Below are 26,922 nucleotides of genomic sequence, written 5' to 3'. Positions count from 1 at the left end.
AGAGTTTGGGGTTTTATTTTACAGAATAGAGAAAACGTATTTTCATTGAAACATGACGTCAGTCACATCGAATGTGTTATCATTCACAAATACAGAGGAGCTTCGAACAACACAGTTCTGCACGGCGCATTAAAAGAGGTTTTATTTAGTTTATGCTCAGATTTGAATCAGTTTTTGGTCTTAAGTTTGCTGTGGTTTCTCAGCTAAAAAATATAAAATAATAATAACTACCTGTTAGTACGTGATCAATATTCATCCGTCTGGAGTCTCTCAGAGCATCCTTCCCACACCAAAACCAAAGACAGTTCACACTGCAATCACAAACGTCCCAATTTCACGCCATTCTTTGATGCACAATTAATGATCGTTTGAAATAATGGCAGGCCACCAAAGTCTTTCATTAATCAGGAAGCAGAATCATCATTTCAAAGGTGCTTTCCAGCAGCATCTCGATCGGCCGCAGTCCTCCGCTTTCACTAATTCATAACAGTTATACTCTGGAGGTAAGAACAAGCTCCTTCGGCCTCATTACAGACAACTTTTATCACCGGTCTACAGACATGTTTTAAACATGCTCGCTCTCTTCTGCGGAAGATACTGAAAGTTTACATCCACAACAGATCCGAGTGTCAAAAGTGCATAATGGCGACCTTTCAGTACCATGGTATATATAAGAGTACTATGTTTTAGTTGTTTCTCTTATACGGCAATGACATCAATAGAGAAAATGTATTTAAAGACACTATGGCGTAGCTTGAGCAGACTTTGGGTTGAATTGCTTCCTTTTGAAACAGGAAGTTGAGGCCAAAGTCCATTAATACTTTAAATTGTTTTTTATTCGTACATAAATGTATTCAGTTTAAATAAAATAAAATATATATAAAAAAAAATGTAATAAAATACAAATATATATATATATAATATATAAAATTATATATGTATACGATTAAATAAAAAAACATATATAACAACATGAAATATTAAAATCTAATACAAATTTAATTTTTTGTAGTTTTAGTAATTTTTATTGTTTTTTATATTTTATATATAATTTTTAAATGAATATATATATATAATTTTTTTTTTTTTTTTTTTTGTTATTTTTTTACGTGGATCAAAAATGCTGCCGTATAAGCTACTGAATGCAAACACAATTTTTTTTTCACAGCGGCCCAAAAGGCAAACAAACTAAAAAGTTACAAATTGTGAAGGGATTTATTTTAATTAATTTGTTAATAAATTAATGTTTTCAGAGTCAATTTTCCAAAAATGAATTTGATGAACCTGATTCTCCTCACTGGACGTGCCTTTAGAAAGAAATGCATCTAACCAATTACATAACGAAAGAGTTTTTGTTTTAGAGGTCAATTATTTCATTTTAAAATAGCCATTTAAAGCACTATATAGATATATTAATCCATGTCGGTGAAGCACCCAAATGATGTATACTCTTACCTTTATGATTAAATTTTTAAATTAATACTGTGAAATGCATGAAGTGTTTTACGTCTGTGTATTTTAAGAAGAATACAACTGATCAAACATAATGCTCAACTCACTGTCTGCCACTTGGTGGTTCCTTTAAAAAAATCAATGAAAGAGCAATAAAACCTCTGTCTGATACCATCAATGCTAGTCCTTAGGATCTCAAATTCACTTTCACTTCAGTCTCGGCTGTAATTTCCCCCAGCACTTAAAAACGAGTCATATTAGTCATGTAGGCGTCAAAATCACACTCTATAAATAAGGTCTTGTTGCCACTGTGTGGCTTATTTTTCCGCTCCTTTCTTCAGCAAATCATAGGTTTCTCTTTCCTTTATTATGGCAGGCCACCAGATTCCTTCACGAATCTCTAAAAAACCAGCAGAGGTATTTCCATTTCAAAGGTGGACCTCGGCGCGTGTCGTCCTCCGCTGCCATTTTAACTAATTCATAACACTTTCACTCTTGAGGAACGAACAAGGTCTTTGGGCCTCATTATTCAGCGCTTTTATCGCTCTCCTAAAGACATGTTTTAAACATGCTCGCGCTCTTTCTGACTAATCTCAGAGCAAACAGAACGCTAAAAGCCACTGGGCTCGTCCAATCGGCCGTGATTACGTGTCGACTGCACTTGTGTGAGACGCATGTAATAATAAACGTGAATTTAGGATTCATATCAGGCCCGATGGAGGCTCACCTCTGACTCTGACTGGGGGCTTATCAGGGACGGCCGGCACCACGAGCGCCATATTTTATCTTTAAAAATGCATATTTCATGTGCATATTCTTTTCTTAGGCTTGCTGGAGACTTTGAGCTCTCCGCTGGTGTGATAAATAACCAGAGAAAGACTCAAAACATCACCTGCTTATGTGCAACTCTTAAATCTCATTTGCACTGAATGCGGTGAAACTGGGCATGTGATATGCAAGAGCCAATGATGTCGGACGCACCAAATTTGAATTTTGTGCAAGCATGCATGTGATTTGAGAGCTAAATGCAGAGATATCCTGTTGGAAGAGAGTAGGAAGTGAAATCGAGTTCGTACCTCTAGCCAGAGATGATGGGGAAGGTTTTTTGGGCAGCTCGCTGAAGCCGTTTCCATCCAAAGCAGACGACTTACAGTCTTTCTTCTCTGTGGGAACACTGGCCTCCATTCTGATGTCTTCTGTGAGAGAGAGACTGATATGTCATCTAAAATATCCATCTAGATGTATTAATAAGGCAGAGCAAAGAAATCAAGAAAACAAAATAAATAAAGAAAACACTACGTAAAATTAATATAAAATATAAAATAAAAAATATATAAAGTTTAATTAAATGTAGAAAAAAAAAAAAAAAAAAAAAAAAAATTAAATTTACTATAAAAAATTTATAAATATAAAAAATAAAATAAATCTAAAAATAAATGAAATTATTTATACATAAAAAAATACATCAAATAAAATATATAAAATAACAAAATTACATTAAATTAAATATTAAATATAAAAAAATTAAATAAAATGAAAAGAATATGAAACAAATTTTGTAAAATTAAAAATAAATAAAACGAACATCAATAAAAAATATATAAGATATATAAAAATACACAAAACATTTATTGAAATTAAATCTAAAATAAGAAAATTAACTACATACAAAATAAAATAAAAAATATATAAAAACAATAAAATAATATAAATAAATCCAATAAAATATAAAATATAACAAATACATGAAACTATATAAAAATAAAACTTTAATAAAATATGGAAATATTTTAAAAATCAAACAAAAGACAATATGAAATATATAACATACATATATAACATAAGCATAAAAAAATGTAAAAATAATAACAGATATGTTGTTGCCGGGGCATTGCTATGCTTTTGCCAGGGTGTTCTGATTGGTTGCTAACTGCCTTTATAAAAATACTCTTTATAACTCTGCAAGATGACACACACAGAACTCTAACAATTAGTGTTGATTTAAACTAACCTCTAACACCGAGTACGATCAATACTAACAGTGCTTCACCATTTGACCAAACGTTTATGGAAACCTGATTATGAAAGCAGGACTCAGTCTGCTGCATCACGGCGCGTTATTGAAATGGCTCGAGTGAGCAGAAGCAGATTTGTTTAGTCACTCAAGCGTCTCATTTCTCTGGGTTTTTAAGGCAAGGTAAGCCGATTAAAGGAGGAACACAAGCGTGAGCCTTCATCTGTTTCCGATTTCCTTCGCCAACAGCGATGCTCCGTGAGCATCGTCTATCACCGACAAAACCTGAATGCAATTCAACACTCAGCTCATATTCCTGCTCTTATCGTTCACGGTTCATCAGTGCATGCATTGCATGACTTAAAAACTTCTTGCCACTGACGTCATCATTCCTTCATATTTTGTGAGGCTACAAATTTGACAGTTCTCTGAATCAGGGCGTAACGCAGCGGTCAGGATGATGAAAATGCTCCATAAATCCTGTATGCCTTTTATCTGACCCTAGATTCACCTTCATTCATCCAGCACTGATGTCACAGCATCAGTCTGTACAATCAGAGAATCTGCTCATGTTGGCAGTCAGTTTTAAAGTCTTACTTCACTTCATGACTTTATTTAAAATCAGTGTAATACATTGTAAAACACTAGCGGACACTAGTCTGGAATAATTCGAAAGAGAAGCAAATCAATCAAGGATCATGTGACACTGAAGACTGAAGTAATGATGCAATCAATTACATTTTACAATGTATTCACATAGAAAACACTTATTTCAAATAGTTATTTTAAGATTTCTTTTGCATTTATTGATCACATAATGCAGCCTTGGTGAGCATAAAGGACTTAATTCAATTATTTATTTATTTTAAATTGCAATTATTCCTAACTTTTGAATGACAGAGAATGTATTAATAATATATTTATATTATATGGAAATGTAATAAAAGTTTACCTGGTTAATTTTAATTTTATAATTTAAGTATTCAATTAACTTAATATTTAAATATTTCAAATTTGGTTTCAAAGATTGTTTCATTTGAAATCTCATTTCGCGTTTAATAAAAAAACATTTAATTATTAATAATTGAAATAATTATATTAAATAATTATAGAATTATCATTCGTACAACTATTTTATATTTTAAATAAAAATGTAAATTGCTATTTGAATAATTAAATTAGATAAGTAATTATTCGTGTTTTATATTAATGAATAATTCAAAAATTCAATTAATTGCGATTTATTCATGAACCCTAATTTTGATAAACCAGCTATTTAAATTCAATTAAAAACAAAAATAATGAAAACTTATTTAATGACTGTATTAAACAGTTACAAAATAATTACGTATATTACATAATTATTGAAACAAAAGAGGTTTATTAGGTTTACCCAATTATTATTAAATTGAATAAGTAAATTTAATTAAATACAATTATTGATATTTTATATTTTTTACAATTCAATTACATTTACTTCTTAAAACTATATATATATATATATATATATATATATATATATATATATTAACAAATAAAAATGAAAGTTATTTTTGCAAAAGCAAATGTAGTAAAAGCAAATCAGTATCAAATCAGTAAGACATTATTTTAAAACAGCTTCACATTATGAAACAATTTAAAATTAAACACTCAAACCAGTCCAAATAATGTTGCAATATTATCAGACAGAATGAGAATCATGAATTCAGTACAATAGCTGACTGAACTTTACTTCACAAGTGCCAAACAAACCATAATTAGTGTGCACTCAACAGACAGCACCAGATGTGATCTATCTAGTGTACTGTACAGCTCTCTGCGGTTTGACTGAAATCAGTGGAAGACAAAGGTGAAGATCATTAGTGATCTCGGATCTCGTGATCTCCGCGGGACCCATATGACGGGATAATACAGGTGTCAAAGACCAAACAGACAGATGGTCACAAAAGCTAACGCTAACAACAGGCCTCCAGTCACAGGACTCATGTCATCTACAAAACTAAAGCTTACAATGAAATACACTATACTTAAAACCTCTAAAAATGGACCTTATGATAAAATAGCATCAAATAACTTCAGAAACTTACAGCACACAAGAACTTATTTCATGACATTTGTAACTTTTTTTATGCTTTTTTGCAGCTTAAGAGTATAAATAACAAGACATTTCCATCATGTGGAAAAACACAGCTCTGACATTTATTGTAAATGCAAAGAAATGTTAAATAATTATATATATATATATTTACCAATTATAACTACTTTAAATAAAGAAGTTTAATGAATAAAGTTATTTGAGTATTTAATGAAAATATTAAATGATATAATTGTATATATTTAACAATATATTTTATATATTTAACTATATTTAATAATTAATATATAATATTGACTTTTATTTATTTATTGAGAAGAATAATTATACTAAAGTCACATAATAATTACTACAAACAATATATTAATCACCAATATTTAATTATTGATATATAATATGATTTTTATATATTTAATTTTATTGTGAATAAGAATAAATAATCACAGAATAATTACTACAAATAATATTTATTTTCTAAGATTTAAAAAAAATTTTTTATTAAATATAATTATTAGTATTGGTATTATATATTGATGCTTGAACATGTTTTGATTATAATATTTTTTGAATATAAAATAAATAACTTCATAAATAAAGAAAAACAACAACAAGCAAACAAACAAACAAATAAATAAAAAATAATTATACAGAGAATTTATTATATATTAAAAATGTAATAAATAAATAAATATTGCCCAGGCATGTACAATTATATATAGGAAATTTAAATTGATTATATACTATACCAAGTAATTTGTTGTTGTTCCATAAATCATATTAAATATTACTAAAAATATTTTAGATATTACATGATTTAACTTACTTAGAAAATTATTTATAATTCATATTAAATAAGTATTAATTCATATGAATTATACAATAATATGCATAATTAAATATTTAGAAAACAAAACACTAAATAAATGTGAAAAAAAACGTTGACAAATAAATAAATGCATATTAAGATATATGAAGTATCGTCCAGCCCTTTCACTAATTAGCTATTGTGACAAGTCACGCCATTGAACAATCATCATTTGCATTTCGAACAAGCTTCTAATGCCCAGCAGGATCTCAGAGAGCAGATAATCCTGATCTCCACTGATGAGCTATCAGTGTCTTTAGATACACAAACATCCATTCAGCGGCCGTCAGAGCCACAATACAGGCTTCAGCCGAAGATAATGGACAGCTCAACCCAACACTCGAGACCCCCTCGAGAGCTCACTGTGCTCAGATCAACCTCGTGTTTGTTTAAGTGGCAGCAAAGCCTGCAAGTGTTTACATACCCTAAACCTCTCAATCCATTATTTGACCACTTCTGCTCTTCTAAAAGAAGTCAAAGCGTTGAGTATATTTCAGATGATGCAATTCTCCAAGATGAAGTTCTCATTCACAGGTGGGCAGCTGTTCACTAAAGCCCCCTAGTGAGGGCACATGTGTCGCAATGTGTGAAAACAGCCCGTAAATCCAGAGGAAACCCAGCTGTTTGCTATCAAACCCATTCCTGTCCTCCAGCCTCACATGTTCTCAGGGTGAATCTGTGCTCAGATTGCGTCTGAATGAATGTAATTATGAGACGATTGCTTACGGCAGTGTTTAAAACACCAAAGAAGGTAAAAAAAAGGAAAATCCTGCATCTCTACAATAATTCAATACTGTATTCTTGGGCAAAAATATTTCAAACACACCGGGCTATAATAAAGTACATCAAATAGAAATACAGAGTGTGAAAACTGTTGCTAATAGCTGCTATTAAATTACGTAACAATACAACAGTAAAAACCTGTTTAAGTTCCTTTATGCTTTTTTTTTGCATTAAACTAAACTTGTAGAAATGCTTTAATTTAATATATATCTGTCACGACAATGGAGGAGGTTCAGGAGGAGGAGGGACACCAAAGCCGATATATCGGCCGATATTTGTCATTTTTCAAATATCTGTATCGGTCAATACTTTTTTCTGCTTGGCCGAAGTGTTTGAGGTGTTTGGCGGCGTGCCAGACTTTATTTTGACGTCACTGACAGCAGCAGCGCCTGAGCAAAAAGGGCTCATATTCTCCTTCTTGTTTACTGTTGTTGTTTACAGTTCTGTCTAAATATGGATATAAGTCTGTCTGATAATCGGATAGAATGGTTAAACAAAGGAATTAATGTATACAAAAAGTATTATAATGATTACTTTTATATTATTAGAAATAGAAATGCAAACATTATAATACTTTCTTGTTTGCCGTCATCATTAAGCAAATACACGTTCATATAATTTAAACAATTCATTGAATGGCTAATGAACATTTAACCCTCTGGAGTCTAAGGGTATTTTTGGGGCCTGGAGAAGTTTTGTCATGCCTTGACATTTGTGCTTTTTTCAGTTTCTTATAAATATCTAAATGGGTAAAGACTAATCTCACTGTAATCAGCACAAACTGGGCTATAATAATATGTGAAATGCATGTATGTACATGATTGTGTTTTTGAGAAAAAAAATATTATGCGTGGTTAGTGAAAAACTAAAAATGTTAAAACGCTTGAATAAGGCAAAAAAACACATAAAGAACAATGGTTCCCGGGATTTTTGAGAACTGGAGCTTAGCTGTAGCCTAGAATTTTTCTTTCTAAATGATGTGAAAATCATCTTGTTTACTCACTCACAGAAAACAATATATTGATTTAAATTTTCTAAGACACTTTTTGTTGGTAAATGCGAGTAGGCGTCAACTACCATGAATATCATTGTGATTTACACCTGAGAAGACAAAGGCTCGCATAATGAGCTGCATAATGAGCTGCATAATGAGCCATTCAGTCATCTGTGCCACTGTGAGTGAGGAGTTACAAGAGAGAATGTGAGGACAAAATAAATCTGTATAATTTTATGTTTGTAGTTTATTAAGAATATATTTAATTATCCCACAACATAATTTAATATCCACTTGGGGGAGCAGTTAAACAGTTTATTAGAAACAATCAAAGCTGACTTTCAAACAAATTGTTTGGCATCCTTACTCCAGTCACACAATCCTTCAGAAATCCTTTTAACAATCTTATTTTCTACAAAAAAAAAAAAAAAAACGTTTGTTGTTATTATTATCATCATTATTATTAATGTTGAAAAGAGCTGAGAATATTTTTCTGGGTTTTTAGGGGGAATAAATGGAAAGAAAAGCATTGTTTTTACATTTGTTACAGTTATCTATTTGTTACATTTATATTATTTACATCAAGCTTTCGAAGGGTATAGTGTTGTATATTGTTATTGAAACTTCATAATGTTTCACTTGATTATACATTTAGTCAGGAATTATAATTTGGAAAAAGTCTAACTAGTAAAACGTTTACACGTTATGTGAAAACTAGTACAAGTATATAAATAAATAAAAAGAGACTTACTCATGTTTATGATCTCTGCTGAATAAAGTGCTTCATTCTTTTTTTCTGAGGGAATCCATTTCTCAAATCCTCAACCACATCACATCTTTTTGGGGTGAATTATGTCTTATTCCTCTCATCGCGAAGCAAACAGTAAAATAAAAAAAACTTGAACAGTCTCGCTGCTTTTTCTTCTGTTATGGGCGTATTCAAGCCGCGCGCTTCAGTTTGAATCTGAATAGCGCGTTCGGCGCGGGGGCGTGGTCACATTAGATATAATGAAGGGAGACATGAAAAACAGACATCGCGTTGTTTTAATATGGATTACTTTATCACAGAATATCTGTTTTCGGCAGCACTTGTTTAGTTTAAAAATAAACATGTCAAGCTTTCTATAGATATCTCTCTCATGTATTTTCGTTGAGTATTCACGGAGTTACAGTTCATTTAAATGACGTGTTTGTAAAAGAAGATCAGCGCAGACAAAGGCTGCAGACAGCACACCTTGTTTGTTATCTTTATTTTATAAGTGCACAAAGTTTTGTTGTTATTATGTCCGTATCCAAAAAAAAGTAGACCCTTTACAGATTCGATTGATGTATTGCTCTTATCTGTACGATTAAAACTGAAAGTGTAATTTAAGTTCTTTTCGGGGTTATCAGGAGAAAATGACTCAAAACGCGTATCCGCGTTAATCGACTTGATAGGGTTAATTTCACAAACCTTGCAAACTTAGTCTAATCTAGCTGTGAGGTCTTGTGAAGTGTGCATTTTTATCTAACATGATTACGTGTTCTCTGTGTGACTTGAATACTTTACATTTGTGATTTAAAATTATGCTGCACTTTATGCAGTTGACCAAAGTCATGTTCATGTATTTTCACTGTGTGCTGTATGTAAAATTAGGGTTACCCCGGCTTTATTTAAAAATATGATTCCCAATGCAAACAAACATCCCTGGATACTGAGTGCCCTGTTGGTTACAGTGTTAACTACCTCTTTGATTATATTTTTATTAAATATTTTTTTCTGAAAAATAATTAGTCATCTAAAGTATAAGCACATTTATGATTTCAAATTTCTTATATATATAGGAGCCCAACGGCACTCCAGCCACGGCGACGCTGGAGGATGGCAGTCCCATGGAGCTTGCACAGTGCTGATGGTGGGCTGAGGGTGAGTAGAGGGGCTGCCAATCTAAACCATGGAGTAGAGGCTGGAGAGGGTGGGAGAACAGGCATATTTCTTTGAGCCTCCGGGCTTAATTTGGGACTAGGAGCCCTCTCAGGGCTGGACATGGGAACAGGACCCTTCTCTGGGCTGGACATGGGAACAGGAGCCTTCGGACCCTTCTCTGGGCTGGACATGGGAACAGGAGCCATCTCGGGGCTGGACATGGGAACAGGAGCCTTCTCTGGGCTGGACATGGGAACAGGAGCCTTCTCTGGGCTGGACATGGGAACAGGACCCTTCTCTGGGCTGGACATGGGAACAGGAGCCTTCTCTGGGCTGGACATGGGAACAGGAGCCTTCTCTGGGCTGGACATGGGAACAGGAGCCTTCTCTGGGCTGGACATGGGAACAGGAGCCTTCGGACCCTTCTCTGGGCTGGACATGGGAACAGGAGCCTTCTCGGGGCTGGACATGGGAACAGGAGCCTTCGGACCCTTCTCTGGGCTGGACATGGGAACAGGAGCCTTCTCTGGGCTGGACATGGGAACAGGACCCTTCTCTGGGCTGGACATGGGAACAGGAGCCTTCTCTGGGCTGGACATGGGAACAGGAGCCTTCTCTGGGCTGGACATGGGAACAGGAGCCTTCGGACCCTTCTCTGGGCTGGACATGGGAACAGGAGCCTTCTCGGGGCTGGACATGGGAACAGGAGCCTTCGGACCCTTCTCTGGGCTGGACATGGGAACAGGAGCCTTCTCTGGGCTGGACATGGGAACAGGACCCTTCTCTGGGCTGGACATGGGAACAGGAGCCTTCTCTGGGCTGGACATGGGAACAGGACCCTTCTCTGGGCTGGACATGGGAACAGGAGCCTTCTCTGGGCTGGACATGGGAACAGGACCCTTCTCTGGGCTGGACATGGGAACAGGAGCCTTCTCTGGGCTGGACATGGGAACAGGACCCTTCTCTGGGCTGGACATGGGAACAGGAGCCTTCTCTGGGCTGGACATGGGAACAGGAGCCTTCTCTGGGCTGGACATGGGAACAGGAGCCTTCTCGGGGCTGGACATGGGAACAGGAGCCTTCTCTGGGCTGGACATGGGAACAGGAGCCTTCTCTGGGCTGGACATGGGAACAGGACCCTTCTCTGGGCTAGACATAGGAACAGGAACTTTCTCAGGGCTAAACTCTGGGACTGGAACCCTCTCTGGGCTGGACTGGGATATGGGAGCTCACTCAGGGCTGGAAGGGACCAGTGGGGACAAAGGAGAGAGTGTGAAAGTCAGCTTCCAGCTGTGTTTTCCAGTCTTTAAGGTCCTCCTCAAAGTCCAGCAGTCCCAGCTGTAATCAGTTCACCCTCAGCCACAGTGCAGTGGGCACTGTCCACAACATTCTTCCTCGTGGCAGGCTCTGTTGCCGGTCCTCACACCTTGACCGACGTCATTTGCAGCTTCGGCTCCAGCAGCGATACGTTGCTCTGTTGCTCCATGACATCAGTGGTGGGCTAAGGCATGTGCTGCGTGCAGCGGGGAGATGGGCACTGGGTCAGGAGTGGAACTGGCGAGATTCTCCTGGGAACAGGTGGGGAACAGAGATCAATTTCTCGCCAGTGTCCACTCCACAAAGGAAACGAAATTCGACCAAAGACTATCTTGGGATGACTGCGCTCTGCACGAGATGTTTAAACTGGCTTCGTAGAATGCACAGAGCACGTCATCTGTTCATGTCATCTATTCATGTGTGTATATTTGTAAAATATTAATAATAATAATAATAATATTGCAACATTAGTACAAACTTGATTTGCAATCGCAGTGCAATGCATGTAAGAGCTTAAGGAAAGATTTTAGGTTTTTTACATGGCATGAAAGTACTTGAAGCACAAAAACTTTTTATTCATCTTGCACAAGATGAAAAAACATTCATCCCCACATAATTAGTGGAGTTGAATCTTGAAAAAAACTACACAGTCGAACACATCAAACACGTTCAGTGTGCAACTTCAGTCTGAGAAACTACAAGAGAGAAAAAAATATATATTTATATATATATATATATATTCCTAGAAGTGAATCCATCAGGACGGGTGGGGTTTGAAGGAGGGAGACGTCCAGAGAAATGAATGTTTCCATGCTGCAGGTGCGGGGAGTTTCAGGAGAGCCGTTTGGCTCCTCACACTGATTTACTCACTGAACCCCTGCTGAATAATTACAGCACAGCCGTCCCAAAAACAAATGACTCTGACAGACCCTGAAAGGTCACAGAGCCAAATCCCAGATCTCTCGCTAGCATTCAACCGGTGCAATCCTTCAAGCGTTGGGCTGAAGTGTGTTTCCTCAGCTTCATGGATCTTACAAGCGAACAAACACAGAACAATTAACTCCACACTTTATCACAGACACGGAAAAATCTCAAACTAGATTCCTAGAAAAAAAACATCTTTCATCGCTCAGGAGACTTTAAGGAGTTCGCAATCATCAAGAACCAACTGTGTCTCATATGTTCAACAGGAAACCAACAACAACTGTACACAGCAGACTAGACCAGGTCTCTGATTTTCTGACTGTAGGCGTTGGTTTAGCAAATCTGACCACTGTTCGAGACATTTAGAAATCTCAGATAGATAGATAGATAGATAGATAGATGCACATACTAATTTATTTAAAATTATATATATATATATATATATATTCTTTAAGCCTTTTTTTTCCACACTCACTCCTGACCCAACGTTTGACAAAAATTATTCTGGAGGTTTCAATAGGAAAAAGAGTGGAGTTGAATTTTAAATGAATCACAAGACACATCAGAGCCGCTGATTCGGTGTCATTTCGACAGACTATTGCATTCCTGGCTGATTTATCGAGCTCGAGTCCATCAGGATAATCTAGTGAATGGTCTAGTGAATTCCAGGGAATATTACTCATAAGAAAGTGAGTTCAGTCACGGCCAGTGGATGTGAGGAGATATCGCCTGAGCTACAAACAAGATGTTAGCAGACAGTAGTGAGTCACGTGAATTCAGATGGGACTGAGGTTTCGTATGGAAGGCTGATGGGGCCAAAAGCCTTTAAACTTAACACGTGTAATTTAACCGTTAACAGCCACTATTTGTGCATTTTAACGTGACAACACACACAGTAGCCAATGAAATTGCTTTATTTGAGACTATATTTGCATGTGTGACGTGATGATACATTGGTATACACATATGCAAATATAAGACATCATATTTGTCACAAAGGATAAAGAATCGGTATGTTGTGTGTCTTTCTCAGGTAAAAAAAAAAAAAAGTCTTAGTTTAAACTTTAACATTAATGCTTTCCCTGCCAGCATTTTTTTACGTTTTCACAAAAGTTGTATGGATATCTAAGCATGCAATGTCAAAAGAAAGAACAGAGTCTCTGCTTTTAAACAATAAAACCAGCTATATACTAGCTTCATGCAATAATTTTTTTTATCAATGGTTGAGTGTTAGTAAGTTTCATGAAAAAAGTCTGTGAAATTCACGTTTTTGTAAAAGATAACGTCTGGATCAGATTCAGAACGATGATCAAAACACAGATCAGGCTTGCACAGTCCTAAACCACTTCCTGGATCGCCATTTCATTTGGTAATGTTAGTATGTTAGCATAATAATGCCTATCGTAAACCAGTTATAACACAGAAAGCCGGAAAATTCTGTCAATGGCGGGGAGAGAGTTAATTAACTCTAGCACAGTAGATATCAGTAAAGTAATTCCAAAAAAGGTTTAGAATGCGGGTAAATCTTGAAACTTAGTGTCAAATTTCATGCATTCCATTTAAACACTTTTGACCCTGTTGGTCTTCCATAGTCTCAGAGTTAATGCTGTTTTAGTAGTTTTGCTTGATAGTGGAGCCCCGTGGTCCCCGCTGCTAAGTGCAATATCCTGTGGACAATCTCCATCGGTGCGTCCAATGCCGAACAGATGTTGCGATTGCAGCCCCCGCTGAAGTTCAGGGCAGGAGGATTCCTCCCGTCTCCCCAAATCAGCCGTCAAAGCCATTACATCTCACATGTGTCACCGCCACACAACCCACGGCTCCAGACGCCTGCGGCGGGATGAGCCTCAGTGACGGACATCACAGGGGTTTTTTAACAGCACGCTTTGATCCACCGGCCAAATGGTGTTTTTAAGAGACACTTGTGCTTTGACACCAGGAATGTAATATAAACTTCCTCTCTGTTGTTATTGAGCAGCGAGGGGTTTCAACCACTTACACGGGTGGTTATGTCAGCTTTTAGCATTGAGACAGTGGTGGCTTTTTGTAAAGAAAGCTGACAGGAGTTTAAACACAACCTGAAAACCCGATTTAAATATTAATAATGAATCTAATAATATATTCTAAAATTAAATTGCAATATATTAACAATTCACAAACAGATTCTAGCTGTTTTTAAGCACATATTATGAAAAATATGATCAAAAATACATTTTGAAAATAGTTATAAATAAATAATATATTATAAAATTCAATCATTTTATAAATTTATTTCAATTATCAATTTTTTTATTATTGATAAAATTATTATTTTTTATTATATATTATAAATCATACATGAATTGTTAATATTATAAAATTTACACATATGTATGTATATATATATATATATATATAAAACATATGTATTTATGTACGTGTACATATAACCATTCATGTGCATATATTATAAAATAATGTAAAAATAATATTGATACAATATATAAAAAAAACATATAAACATTAATTATATATTTAGATATATTATATAATTAAAATTAAAAAAAAATTATGTTTAAGAAATATATATTTTGCACATATTTTATAAAATAAATTATGTAAAAATGTAAAATGATGTTATATATTATACAATTTTATTTGAATATTAATATAGTATATATTAAATTTGAAATTATATAATTAAAATTATAATTGTATATTTTTTTATAAATTGTCACAATTTGTGAATATATATATATAAAAAAAAATATATATATATATATATATATACATACAGTATTTCCTCAAAACAATCACTGGAGAATGAACTGAAAGGAGAGCAAATGCTGAAGACAAAAAAACAATAAAATAAAAAAATCTCACGAATGTCTCAAAATGTGCTAAGATTTTCCAAGACCAAAGTCTGCAATTAAAAGTCAGAGATTTCAGCAACAACTCAAACATTTCTCATGGTCTTGTATGCGAACTACTGACTTATTTGGGTCCATTTTTAGAGAAACGTCTGACAGAAAGTTGATATTTAAATACAATTTCTAAAAAGTCTCTATGTGGATAAAATGTTCATATGGATACCGACGTGATAAAGAAGAGGAACCAGCAAACTCAAGCAGTTCTTGCAAAGGCCTAAGGATGAGCAAATGTGCCCAGATGAAAGATAAATGAACCACAGAGTACTGTCTGTTTTACAATAAGTGAATCTCAATAATGTAAACATCTGCACAGCGTGTCCGGACCGGCGCTAGGCCACGAGCCAAACCCTTGAGTAACGCCGGGGATTTTCTGCTATCAGGCATCAGCGATGATGATCTGTGCACATAAACCCACGGCTCTCTGCTGTCAGAAGTTCTTTAGGTATCAAAGGAGTATCATCCGATTACTGCATCCCTTCAGGAATTCATTAAGTCCCGAATCAAAGCCAGTCGAGAGCTTGATGGAGGCACGAATACAGGATCCTCGGAGCCGAGTCGTTGAACTAGCACACTCAAATGTAGGTACTTTAGTCTGAAGACCAAATGCTGAACATCTAGCAATTACTAATTTACTAATTTAGGGTATACACTTTTATATCCCTCCACAATAATTATGGTAATTACTAACAACAACACCAACAAAAAAAGTAGCACAATAAATACTTTATATAAATACGTAATTTACAAATAAAATATATTTTTTGAACACACACATAATGCAACTTAGTATTAATTTAGTAACTTAGTGTTATATACTTTTATATTTATATTTATAGACTACAGACACATATATACACATTATATATTAATTACATTTAAAATTAAATGTTTAGCTTGCTACATACATACATGACTATATCTATATATATATATGCACGCACACTTTTTGGGGGTTTAAATGAAATCATTTTGTAAAAAATAATATATATTTATACATTTATAATAAAAATAAATATACATTTATTATTAATTATTAAACAATTTTTATTAATTTATTTTTGACACCAAAAGATGTGTGTCCAATCAAACTTAATATTTAATCTGAAACATGGAATAAAGTCAATTCAGACCCATGTTGATAATGGACAGGTTTTGTGACAGCCTCATCCTGAAAAACTACGAATAAAACCACAAAAGGTCAAAGAAAATACGACCCAGATGGGATTATATACAGGTTATGGGTTTAATACGGTCTGGGGTCCACAAATAATTATGTTGCTTGAGAGTTTTGCAGCTAATTAGGAGACAGCAGTGATCGATCATGGAAACACATCGATGCCAGTGATTGGTTATGCTGAGCGGCACCTTGCGATCTGATTGGTTGAAACTGGGATATATTTACATGGACATATCGGGATTGCAACTAAAGGAATGGACAAAATCAGTGATCTATTTTTAGTTTGCACTAATGGTGCAATGCATTCAACAAGAGGCATTTATGCAGATTAAAACAAGAAGAAAGATTTCATATCATCAGCAAATAACGTTTTGTTGACGGTCAAGCAGGTTCAGCAATAGGAAGATAATAAAACTCCAGCAGTATCTTTTGTCCGGTATAAAACAACTCATGTTTTCAGGGGCCAGCGGCTCTATTCACGCTCCACAATAGAGGGACTTCACAGGAGCTCGATTTCCCCGGGATTTCTTGACCTAATGACAGTGTTCTGACCTTATATACTCCTGTGAGAAAGACTATTGTGCTCTGGAGTCTTAGCAAGACAAACAAAAGAGGAGAAAAAAAAGAGTTCCCTGGGGTCTTAAAGAGTCTTAAAACAATCCTGCTAACAGGACTGAGCCAAGCACTTCAGAAGAGGACTTTAATGCTCATCAAACTCCAATCACTTTGAACCGGCTGTCCTTTATGAGCTCCAGAAACAAACAAAAAAAGTGTTTTTCTAAATGCACACCAAAGATGGAATATAAAGCATGAAATATTTTAGCACAAAGATGCCATTTCTAATGCTTCGTTACTTTAAATCATTGTGTTGAATTTGAAAATTGTCTTGAAATTCCTCTACAAACAGCCTAGCTGGATCTATAAGCACAGCTCGTTTTAGTTGCATGGAATAAAACCAGTTTTAGGTGATACCTCCACAGTTTGTTCACTGGGAAACCTTCGGTGCTTTATTCGGCTGAGTCGCAGCGTTAATTGGTGGTGATGTGTCGAGCGCTGAATGCCGACTCTCTCTCGCTCTTGTCTTAACTTCTGAATCGTCTCGGTGGGGAGTTTTACTCCGTTTCCATTCAGGCCTCCGGTTTTTTCATCTCCACTGCTTTCACATTCGCTTCATTAAATTCTTCTCCAGTGAGAAAGGGCTTGACGGAGACTGAGAGAGCGGGATGTGTGAAAAAGGCTCTGAGGGAGATGAAAGAGGCCCCTGCGGCCCCGGGGCCCCGGTGACCATCAGCTCGGCCGGACCTGAATAATCCTGAATGGGCCTGTCGTTCTTTCACATCCTTTATTCTGACTGCTAGAACTCTTCATTGCACACAATGGCAAATGCACTAACACTGTTTTCTCATGCTAATGGATGTGAACTCACTCCCACCAAATGCTTTTTGCTATTTCTTCCAGGATTTAAGTGGGCCAATTATAGCTTTATTATTATTATTTATCTTTTTTTGGAGCCAGTTATGGCTCCTCGTTTTTTCTATATCTCAGTGAATTTTTTCTAACGGCTGAGAGAGAGAGATCACAGAAATCGATTGTATTTCAGAAGGAAATCAAACAGTAAACAGAGAAAGAAAAAGAAAGTCTGAAGAGCAAACACCAGGTCTTTGGAATCTCAACAGCTCTCTGAACTTCTGTTTGCATTCATTAGCCTCCATTACACAGTTTACTTAACATGGTGTCAATAATACAAAAAGAGCATTTCTACAACAGAATTTTTTTTTCAAGTCTATGTTGCTTGAAAACCAAATAAATACAATTTTGATGCAATGCACATATTTACCCCCTCAAATTTAAACTTTAAAACTTTAGAAAGAAGTTATTTTGCACATGCACTAAGCTGACTGGATTATGAAATATTAAATGCACGGGTTTTAACGCATGCAGACTCTTTCTAACACGCCTGGATGAGTAGATGTGTTTAGGACTGGTGCCTGGCACCTTCTGATCACATCTTCCCCCATATGGATCAAATTGCAGCAGAATGTTTGGGATTCCAGCGCCAGGAGTCAAACAAGAGTAGAAAAGCAACTCTATTGGATACTATAGATCATATTTGTAATGCAATTTCAGCCCCGAAGTTTTGTGTACCAGAAAAAATAAAATAATGTAAAGACCCGAACTGATTTTCTTTACATACGACTCAATGATAGTTTCAAGCTTTCGTCAAACACACACGTGCATTTATAATGTGTTCATATGGATCACTTACCAGCGCTGAAAAGTGACTCAAAGCTCCAAACTCGCGCGATCAAACTCTTTCTTCACTGCGAACTTTCTGGCTCCAAAAAACAGAAGCGCGTCCCGCGAACATCCATCAAACCCGAGCGAGGATCTGCGCGACAGACGGCGGCTCCGAGGCGAGCACCGGCGGAAAGTTTCTTCTAGGAGCTTCTTCTAACTTTTACGGTCCATCACTGAGAGAGAACGAAAGAAGTTTTTATCTGCGCGCCGCGCGCACGGAACCGGATCGGAGAAGTTTGGGAAATAAAAACAACAGAAGAGTTTGTGAGCGCGACTGTTTGCTGTGAGACCCCCGGTGATCTGTTTTCAATGCTCTCTCTCTCTCTCTCTCTCTCTCTCTCTCTCTCTCTCTATCTCTCTCTCTCTCTCTCTCTCTCTATCTCTCTCTCTCTCTCTCTATCTCTCTCTCTCTATCTCTCTCTCTCTCTCTCTCTCTCTCTCTCTCTCTCTCTGATGGGTCGGGCTTCACACGGAATCATCGCGTTGACAAAAGTTACAAGATTTCCTACAGGTCATCTTAAAAAAAATTGCATGAAAAGTTTTACTATGAACTTTCTAAACACGTTTTTACATTTGAAAAAGTTGTGTTTAATTTCATTATTATTTTCATAGCGCTGAAAAGCAGGAGAACAGACCATCGGTATCGATGCATTTCGTCCTAGATCTCACTCGCTTAAATCAGCCTCATTCATCACTTTTAGCTGAGTGTGGGTCTGTATTTCGAATAGAAAATGGAAATGGGGTCAAAACTAATGCGTGTGAAGTTTACAGCAGATAAAACAACAATTAAATACGCTTAATTAAGACGTGAGCTGTGCTAAAACAGATTACGATTAAATCACCATTATTTAATACTGTAACATACATAGGCTTTTAACATGCTGATGCACATTTCAAGGTGTGCATGTTTTCATGCAAAAATAAAAACAGATTTTTTTTAATCTATAGCTAAAGAGAAAGTTGTCTTTTAATTGTTGCTTAAAATATTTTGGATGCTTAACAAAAATAAATAAATAAATAAATAGCTTAACCTCAGCTGCATGATTAGAAATATGTCTCATGAAAGCACATTTTCAAACAGTGCTGAATATTGAATGCATGTTCAATTATATAATATAAGATGCTTTTAAATAAGAGCCGGTGTTTAGATGGCAGTATTTTAAAGATTAATTTTTAACATATGCACAGATCTGCTGAAATGCCATGTTTTGGTGCAATGAGAGGCCTTTAGGTCAGAAATCACTTTCAGAAAAAAAAGCTAGAAATCTGTCACAGGAGTGGTATGCTTTCAGAAAGTACTAATATGTGCACTTTAGGTACTAATATATACTCAATGTATATTGCTTCAGGTATTAATTAGGGTTAAATAAAGTACTTTACAGCATAACTTCTTTAAAGTGTACAAAGATTTTTCCCTTTTTGAAACACACACTAGACATAAAGCATTTTGGAAAATCCTGTAAGCATTATTTATGCACTATAAGAGAGACTGGGGCTAGTTGTCACACAAGAAAAGGTCCAATCACAAATGACTAAATCAAATTATTATTTTCTATAGTTTATTGTTTCATACATACGCCTAATTCAAATCTGCCTTAGATTAGAATCATGTTATTTTATTTATATATATATATATATATATATATATATATATATATATATACTGAAATTCCAATGCACTCGTATTTAAGTTATATAGATTTAAACTTAAATTTTTAACTGTGTTCTCATTTTAGATGAACACAAGCTTGAAATATAACTATTTCACAAGCTGAAACTATAATTATAAATATCTGGCAGTTAATTTCAGCTAAAAAGCATGTAAAATGTTATTTAATGGCAGATTGCAAATGTGACAACATGCCCCATGTCGTCAGTACATGTCAAAATAACTGTAATCATTTTTTTCATAATGGTGGAAACGTTCAATAGGCTTTTGTAGTCAAGGCTTTAATATGTGTGTTTTTATACAGACATTATATTTTAAATGAAAAAAATATATATTTAATGGAGTAAAAATGGTGTGACAACTAGCCCCAGTCTCCTCTATAGCAGCTCTTTTTCTTCTGTGAGCATGACATAATTTGTTCATAATTTGAGTCAACAGTTTCCTGCCCAATAAAGAGCCTAATAGCCTCAAAACAAGGAGCAATTGTTTTTCTAATGATGTATTTTATGAGTTTTAAATCAAATTGATATTGCTCACCTCACCACCGCCTTGTCTTTTGTGATTTCATACTGAACTTTTTCTTCTCATCTTCTCAAAATACACCTGACACCACAGAAAATCCCTCAACATCCTTTGAGAGAAGCTTCTAATGAGCGTGCAGTCAGAATCAGATTCCAGAGCAACATCCGCTGCACGCGCTGAACTCTTATTACTGACATGCAGAAGGTCAGAGTTATATTACAGCGCCATCTAGTGTTTACAAGGACCTAAAGCTTGATGTTAGCAAGAGAGATGCAGAAAACTGTAATAATAAATAATAACAATAATAATAAAAACGAAAAATTATATTATTTTATAAAATAAATAATACATTTTAATTAAAATAGTAATATTTAAACCTATTAAAAAATGTCAAAAGCACAAAAAACTAACTAATTATATATATATATATATATATATATATATATATATATATATATATATATACATATTAATGTTAATATTAATTTCAACATTTATAAATGCATTTTTAAAATCAAAAGTAGTATCTGTTAACATTTGTTGTTATTATTATTTTATTAACGTAAATTAACAAAGATCAATAAAGTACAAAAAAAAAAACCTAAAACTGAAATAAACTATATCTTTTTGAAATATTTTTTAAAAAAGTATTTTAAACTCACCTTCAAAAAACTATAAAAAACAGTAATATTTTCAAATATTATTACAACAAATCAGTGTATTTTCATGATTTCTGAAGGATCATGTGACACTGAAGGCTGGAGTAATGATGCTGAAAATCACAGCAATAAAATGCATTTTACACTATATTCACATAGACAATAGTTATTTTAAACTCAAAAAATATAAAAAAAATATAATATTTCACCATTTTTGCTGTATTTTTAATCCAATTAATGCAGTCAAAAATCTTAATTATTGCAAACTTTTGACAAATAATTAAACAAATTGCACACATGGGTATATTATGTGTTATGTCAAACACTGCGTTCTGGACGTGCCTGATTTCTTTCTCTGTATATAAACCTAAAATGTTCCATCTTTTCCGGAGTATATCACAGTAACTTTATCTTGGGCCCACATGCTGGATGACATTTGACCTTTAATATCCGCAGTTCTCCCGAGAGGCTTCCCGTTCCAGCGGTGTATTAAATCAGATATGCTGCGCTCATAATGAACGCCTCGTCCCAGCGCTGACCCCCGTGACCTCTGGGCTTCACATCTAATTGATTTAGATTCGGCAGTAGTGATTGGGCTCTAATGGATGATGACGTGTGGGCTGGTTCGGACGCTGCGGGGTGGGTTCACACTGACCTCACAGCGCAGGCATGAGATGAAAAGTGTCGGGATCACTGCTTTAATCCATGCAAAAGCACTTCATTAGTGTGGAAGCGTTGCAGAAGACATCTTGATTTCCAGGGACACAGGGTGGGATAGGAACAGAAAACTGGCCCTGCATCAAGAAATAAAATACTCTACAACAAGGCATCAGTGTTAGTTAACTATGAGCTAACATGTGGTGTTATTTTAGCATTATTTATTAATATTTTGAATGAGCTTTTATTTATTTGTATTTTATTTAACTTACATTTTTTTGTAGTTTTATGTTATGTTTTTATTTTTTTATTTTTTTTGGTAAGTTTTGTCATTTTGTTCTTAATAAATATTTAGGTTTTGTTTTTATTTGTTTACAGTTACTTCAACATCAACTTATTTCTGTTATCTGCAAAGGGAACATTTATAATTTGTATTTATTAACATTTATAATATGTATTATTTAATCTTTCTTTTATTTATTTATTTTTATTATAAATGTCTTGATAGATGTAGGTTTAGTTTAGTTAAATAAATAAATAAATAAATAAATAAATATATAATTTATATTATTTATATGTACAATAATTATGTCCACAGGAACAAACAATATTTCTCTAGCATTTATTATTATAGTTATTGTTAATTTCAGCATTTATGAATGCTTTTTTAAAATAAAAAAGGTGTATCTTTTAGCATTAGTTGACATTAATACAAGTGAAAAACTGCACTTTTATTTTAATTCATTTTTTATTTTATAAATAAATTATTATAATTATTATCTATATTTTTATTATTAACACAGAAAGCTCAATTAAGTAAAAATAAATTGGTAGTAGTTTTGTTATGTGTTTTTATGCCCTTTTTCTTAGTGTTTTCTCCTTTTTAAATATTATATTAGGTTTCATTTATATTTATTTTATTTTTATTTTTTTTTATTAATTTCCAGTTTGCAGTTTTAGTGCTTCAACTTAAACTTATTTCAGTTATTGGCAAGAGGACACATTTATAATTTTTATTTAGTTTAAATTCTTCATGTAGTATTTTTATTTGATTTTAATTCAGCTTCATTTCAATTTACATTTTTTTAATACTTTATAATAACTCTGTTAACTGACAAACATAAGGTCTATAGCATTTATTATTCTAGTTAATTATTAATTTTGACATTTATCAATTTTTTTTAATATCAAAAGAAGGTCATACATTGATGTTAGGCTGGTTGAGAAGTTAAAGAAATACATCAGAAAACTGCGCACATTTAATAGATGTGTGGAGTAAGAACAGATCAGAGCAGAAGTGTTTCAACACAGTTCAGCTGAATGAGTTTCTAATATTAATGAAGTCTTTCACTAGTTAGCAGTAAACTGGTTTCCTCACCTGAATATGTTCTAGATTTGTGTTGGATGTTATCTTTGGAATGGAAATATGGGTATTTTATTTGCAAACACCATACTTGTTTCGCTTATTTCAGTTAAATCTCATAATACTAGCGAGCTGAGCCAGTAGTAGTGCTAACAGTGTCGTGTTAACATGATTGAAGACGAGAAAAGAGGAACAGATGAACCGATTCAATTGAGCGAGTCATTTACGATGGAACCGATCTGGAGTGCAACTTTGTTGGTTGCAATGCAATTTCCCATTGCCAACCAACTAAGTTTCTAACAAGTTAGCAACTATGGTTTTGGGAAACGCACCCCTGATTGATTCAAACTCGTGACTTCGATCATTCATTTGAAGCGATTCACAGATCAAATGAGTCATGACTCATGACTCATTTTCGAATTTCGCTCCCTCCCAGACAAACTGTTTTCTATTTCCATGATGACAATGGCATTTCCTTTGTCAGCAGATTTTATAAAGCACATATTGATGGGGAAACGGAGCTTTTCGAAACCCCGAATCTGTTACATCCACTGCATCATGGAAATAAAAAAATAAAAATAAAAATAATATACATACATTTTTTTTCGAAGCGCTCCAATCGGATCGGGAATTATTTGATTCGGAGCATGTTAGCAAAAAAATAAAAATTAAAATAAAATTCTAATTAAAAAATAAAATTAAAATAACATACTGAAATTTTAACTACAATGAAAATGAAAACCGAAAATCTAGTAAAAAAAAATTTAAAAATAAAAATAGTAGCCTAATAAATAATGTAATAGTAGGCTATATTAATGATTCGATCAATTTTTCCTTTCTCTTTGGAGTGTAAGAAGCTCTCAGTGAATAAAGCAAATCTGTGAAGTTGCAAAGGCTAAAGTCTCAAACCCAAAGAGATATTCTTAATAAAAGTTAAGACTCTGCCACGCCCCCCTAAAACACCTCATTCAAACACGCCCCCACATGTCTGCGTCACTATGTGGAAATATTTGCGTAATGTTCATGCAAAGAAAAAAAGCATGTTTTCAGTAACACAGTTAGAATTGAAGCAGTCATTTATTTAGCTCTGCATGATGTCAAGTTTCCACCTATTTTCATTTATATTGAATTTATTTTATACTTTTTCAGATTCGCTTCTACAGTGTTCAAATCTTCCCCAAACGAATGTTCACAGATTTTTCATAAAACAAACCATTTGTGTGAAATACAACAGCACAGCTGACATGAAAAAGCAACTATTTCGGTGTTTGTCCTCCTGTATTTGTCGTCTCAGACAGCTCTGAGGCTCCCAGCGCTGCTGTGAAAGCGGCTGAATAAGACATTAAGGACACGGTGTGTGACTGCTGGGACAGAAGTAAAGTCCTCGAGCGTCTGGAGGAAAGTGCCTTCATCAGTTCAGCTGCCACTGCAGGCTCTGCGTATCCCAGAATGCCGTCTGATTCCAGCGGGAGCCTCATCAGGAAGTGCTGTTGACCCCAAACACTGACGAGACAAAGACTTTCACCAATAACTTCACAAACTGAAACTTGTGTCTTTACAAACATCAAAACATAATGCATAAAAAAGTGATGTATTTGTGGATTTACTGTGTGAAGTCAGTTCTTACAGTTAACTAAAACCATTAAAAGAATTATCGTTACTTGAAACAAAGTAAACGTTAAATAAAATATTTAAAAAAAAATGCAAAATATATGTAAAAAGAACACATAAAAGTCACAATACAATAAAATGAAAAGGAATAAAAAATTAAATATAATTCTACATATTGACAAAAATTGGTTAAAAAAAGTTACTAGAACCAAAATAAACGTTAACTAAAATAAAAAGTAAACTTTTTACATTTTAGCTAACTAAAACTAATAAATACAATCGATATAGACACATAAAAATGACAAAAGCATAAAAAATGTAAAATTACAGTGAATATATATATATATAAAATTGTATTTCAATGATAAAAGAACGCTGTTCACAACTTAAAAATAAAAAGTAAATAAAATTAAAATAATAATCAAATAATAATAAATCATTTTATTTTTAAAATAAAAATAATTTGTCTTATATTGTGTACTAATTAACTAACCAACAGAAAACTAACTCTCTTAATGTTCAACAATTCAAACCGTACAAACATCTAAAAGATATTTTAAATAAATTTAGAGATTTGCTTTGATATTGCATCCTTATTGCAATGAAAGCATTTTTGCAAAAGCTTATGGGGTCACTGTGTGTGTGGTCAGACAGATGCAGGATTAATAACTCATGAGGATGTTTCTGTGTTTAATGAGGGGCGTCTCTAGGCAGTGTGTAATAATTCAGCAGTGCACCCCTCCCACCGCCTTTTTGTCCTTGTTAATGCATAGAAAAATAATAATTTTAAGAGTTTCACCAACACTGTGGCACAGCAGAAAATTTTAATTCCAGTGTATGATTCAGCTTATAACTATAAAAGATCATTTTTTTTATTTGTATTATTACAACAAATAATACTTTTATTATATTATTATTAATAATTTTCCCTTTTAGGAGTTTGATGTATTTTATTGTTCATTAAAATGTGCCTACTCCATTTAAACTTGCATCTAAGATTAGATTTTTAAATGATGTATCATATATATATATATATATTTAATTGTACATTAAAATGCACTTATATAAATTCCTATGTAAGATTGATATATAAATAAAAAAATATTATTATTATCATTATATTATATTTTGTACATTTTATATTTTTTGTATTATATATATATATATATACATATATAGTATATGATAATTTTGTATTGAATGTGCTTACTGCACCTCTTAAAGCTTTAGTTTATAAATTATAGACATATAAATATTATTATATTTATATGTTTATATATTTATAAATATTTTTTAATGCACCAACTCCATCTTGAATTGTAATTTCAGTGTAAGTTTAATCAATTATATACATAAAAATAGTATTATTATTATTACTACTAATACAATAATTCTTAATGAAATCTCTTAATTTTATAATTACATTTTAATATTATTTCGATCACTTTTCTTTAAAACACACCTACTTCACCTTTGAATTTTAATTTCAGTGTAAGTTTTTATCTTTTTTTATTGTATAAACTAAAAACTTACACTGACATGAAAATGTAAAGGTGTAGTAGGTTTTTTATATATAAATATATGTGAATAAAGTTTTTTTTTATTTATTTTTTCAACTTTGCATTCAACTTCACCTCTGGAACAATTTTATTTTTCAGCTGTTTTTAATTTTTGCTATTATTATCAAATGTATCCAAATGAAGTGAG

At 33.7% G+C, this 26,922-nt stretch overlaps 2 protein-coding genes across 3 annotated transcripts in view; one reads left to right on the top strand and one right to left on the bottom strand.

Annotated features, from left to right (window-relative positions):
* The window catches only part of LOC132119727 (zinc finger protein GLI2-like), an 82,701-nt gene extending 63,520 nt beyond the window's left edge, over positions 1-19,181 (bottom strand). The window contains exons 1-2 of one of the 2 annotated variants that reach the window (XM_059529926.1): positions 18,703-19,181; positions 2,529-2,645 (exon numbers count right to left, since the gene is read on the bottom strand). In XM_059529926.1, the coding sequence (XP_059385909.1) occupies positions 2,529-2,637 (109 nt within the window). In that variant the 5' untranslated portion in view covers positions 2,638-2,645; positions 18,703-19,181. Of the gene's footprint in view, positions 1-2,528; positions 2,649-18,702 lie in introns of both variants that reach the window. The other variant, XM_059529925.1, reaches the window with a different exon arrangement.
* Positions 1-26,922, top strand: part of LOC132119127 (mitochondrial import receptor subunit TOM20 homolog B) — a 412,651-nt gene that overhangs the window by 360,426 nt on the left and 25,303 nt on the right. The window lies entirely within an intron of this gene.

Source organism: Carassius carassius, chromosome 38 (assembly GCF_963082965.1).
Source record: "Carassius carassius chromosome 38, fCarCar2.1, whole genome shotgun sequence".
Taxonomy (NCBI): Eukaryota; Metazoa; Chordata; class Actinopteri; order Cypriniformes; family Cyprinidae; genus Carassius; species Carassius carassius.
Note: the sequence above shows the minus strand (reverse complement) of the source record. Positions and strands in the feature narration are given on the sequence as shown.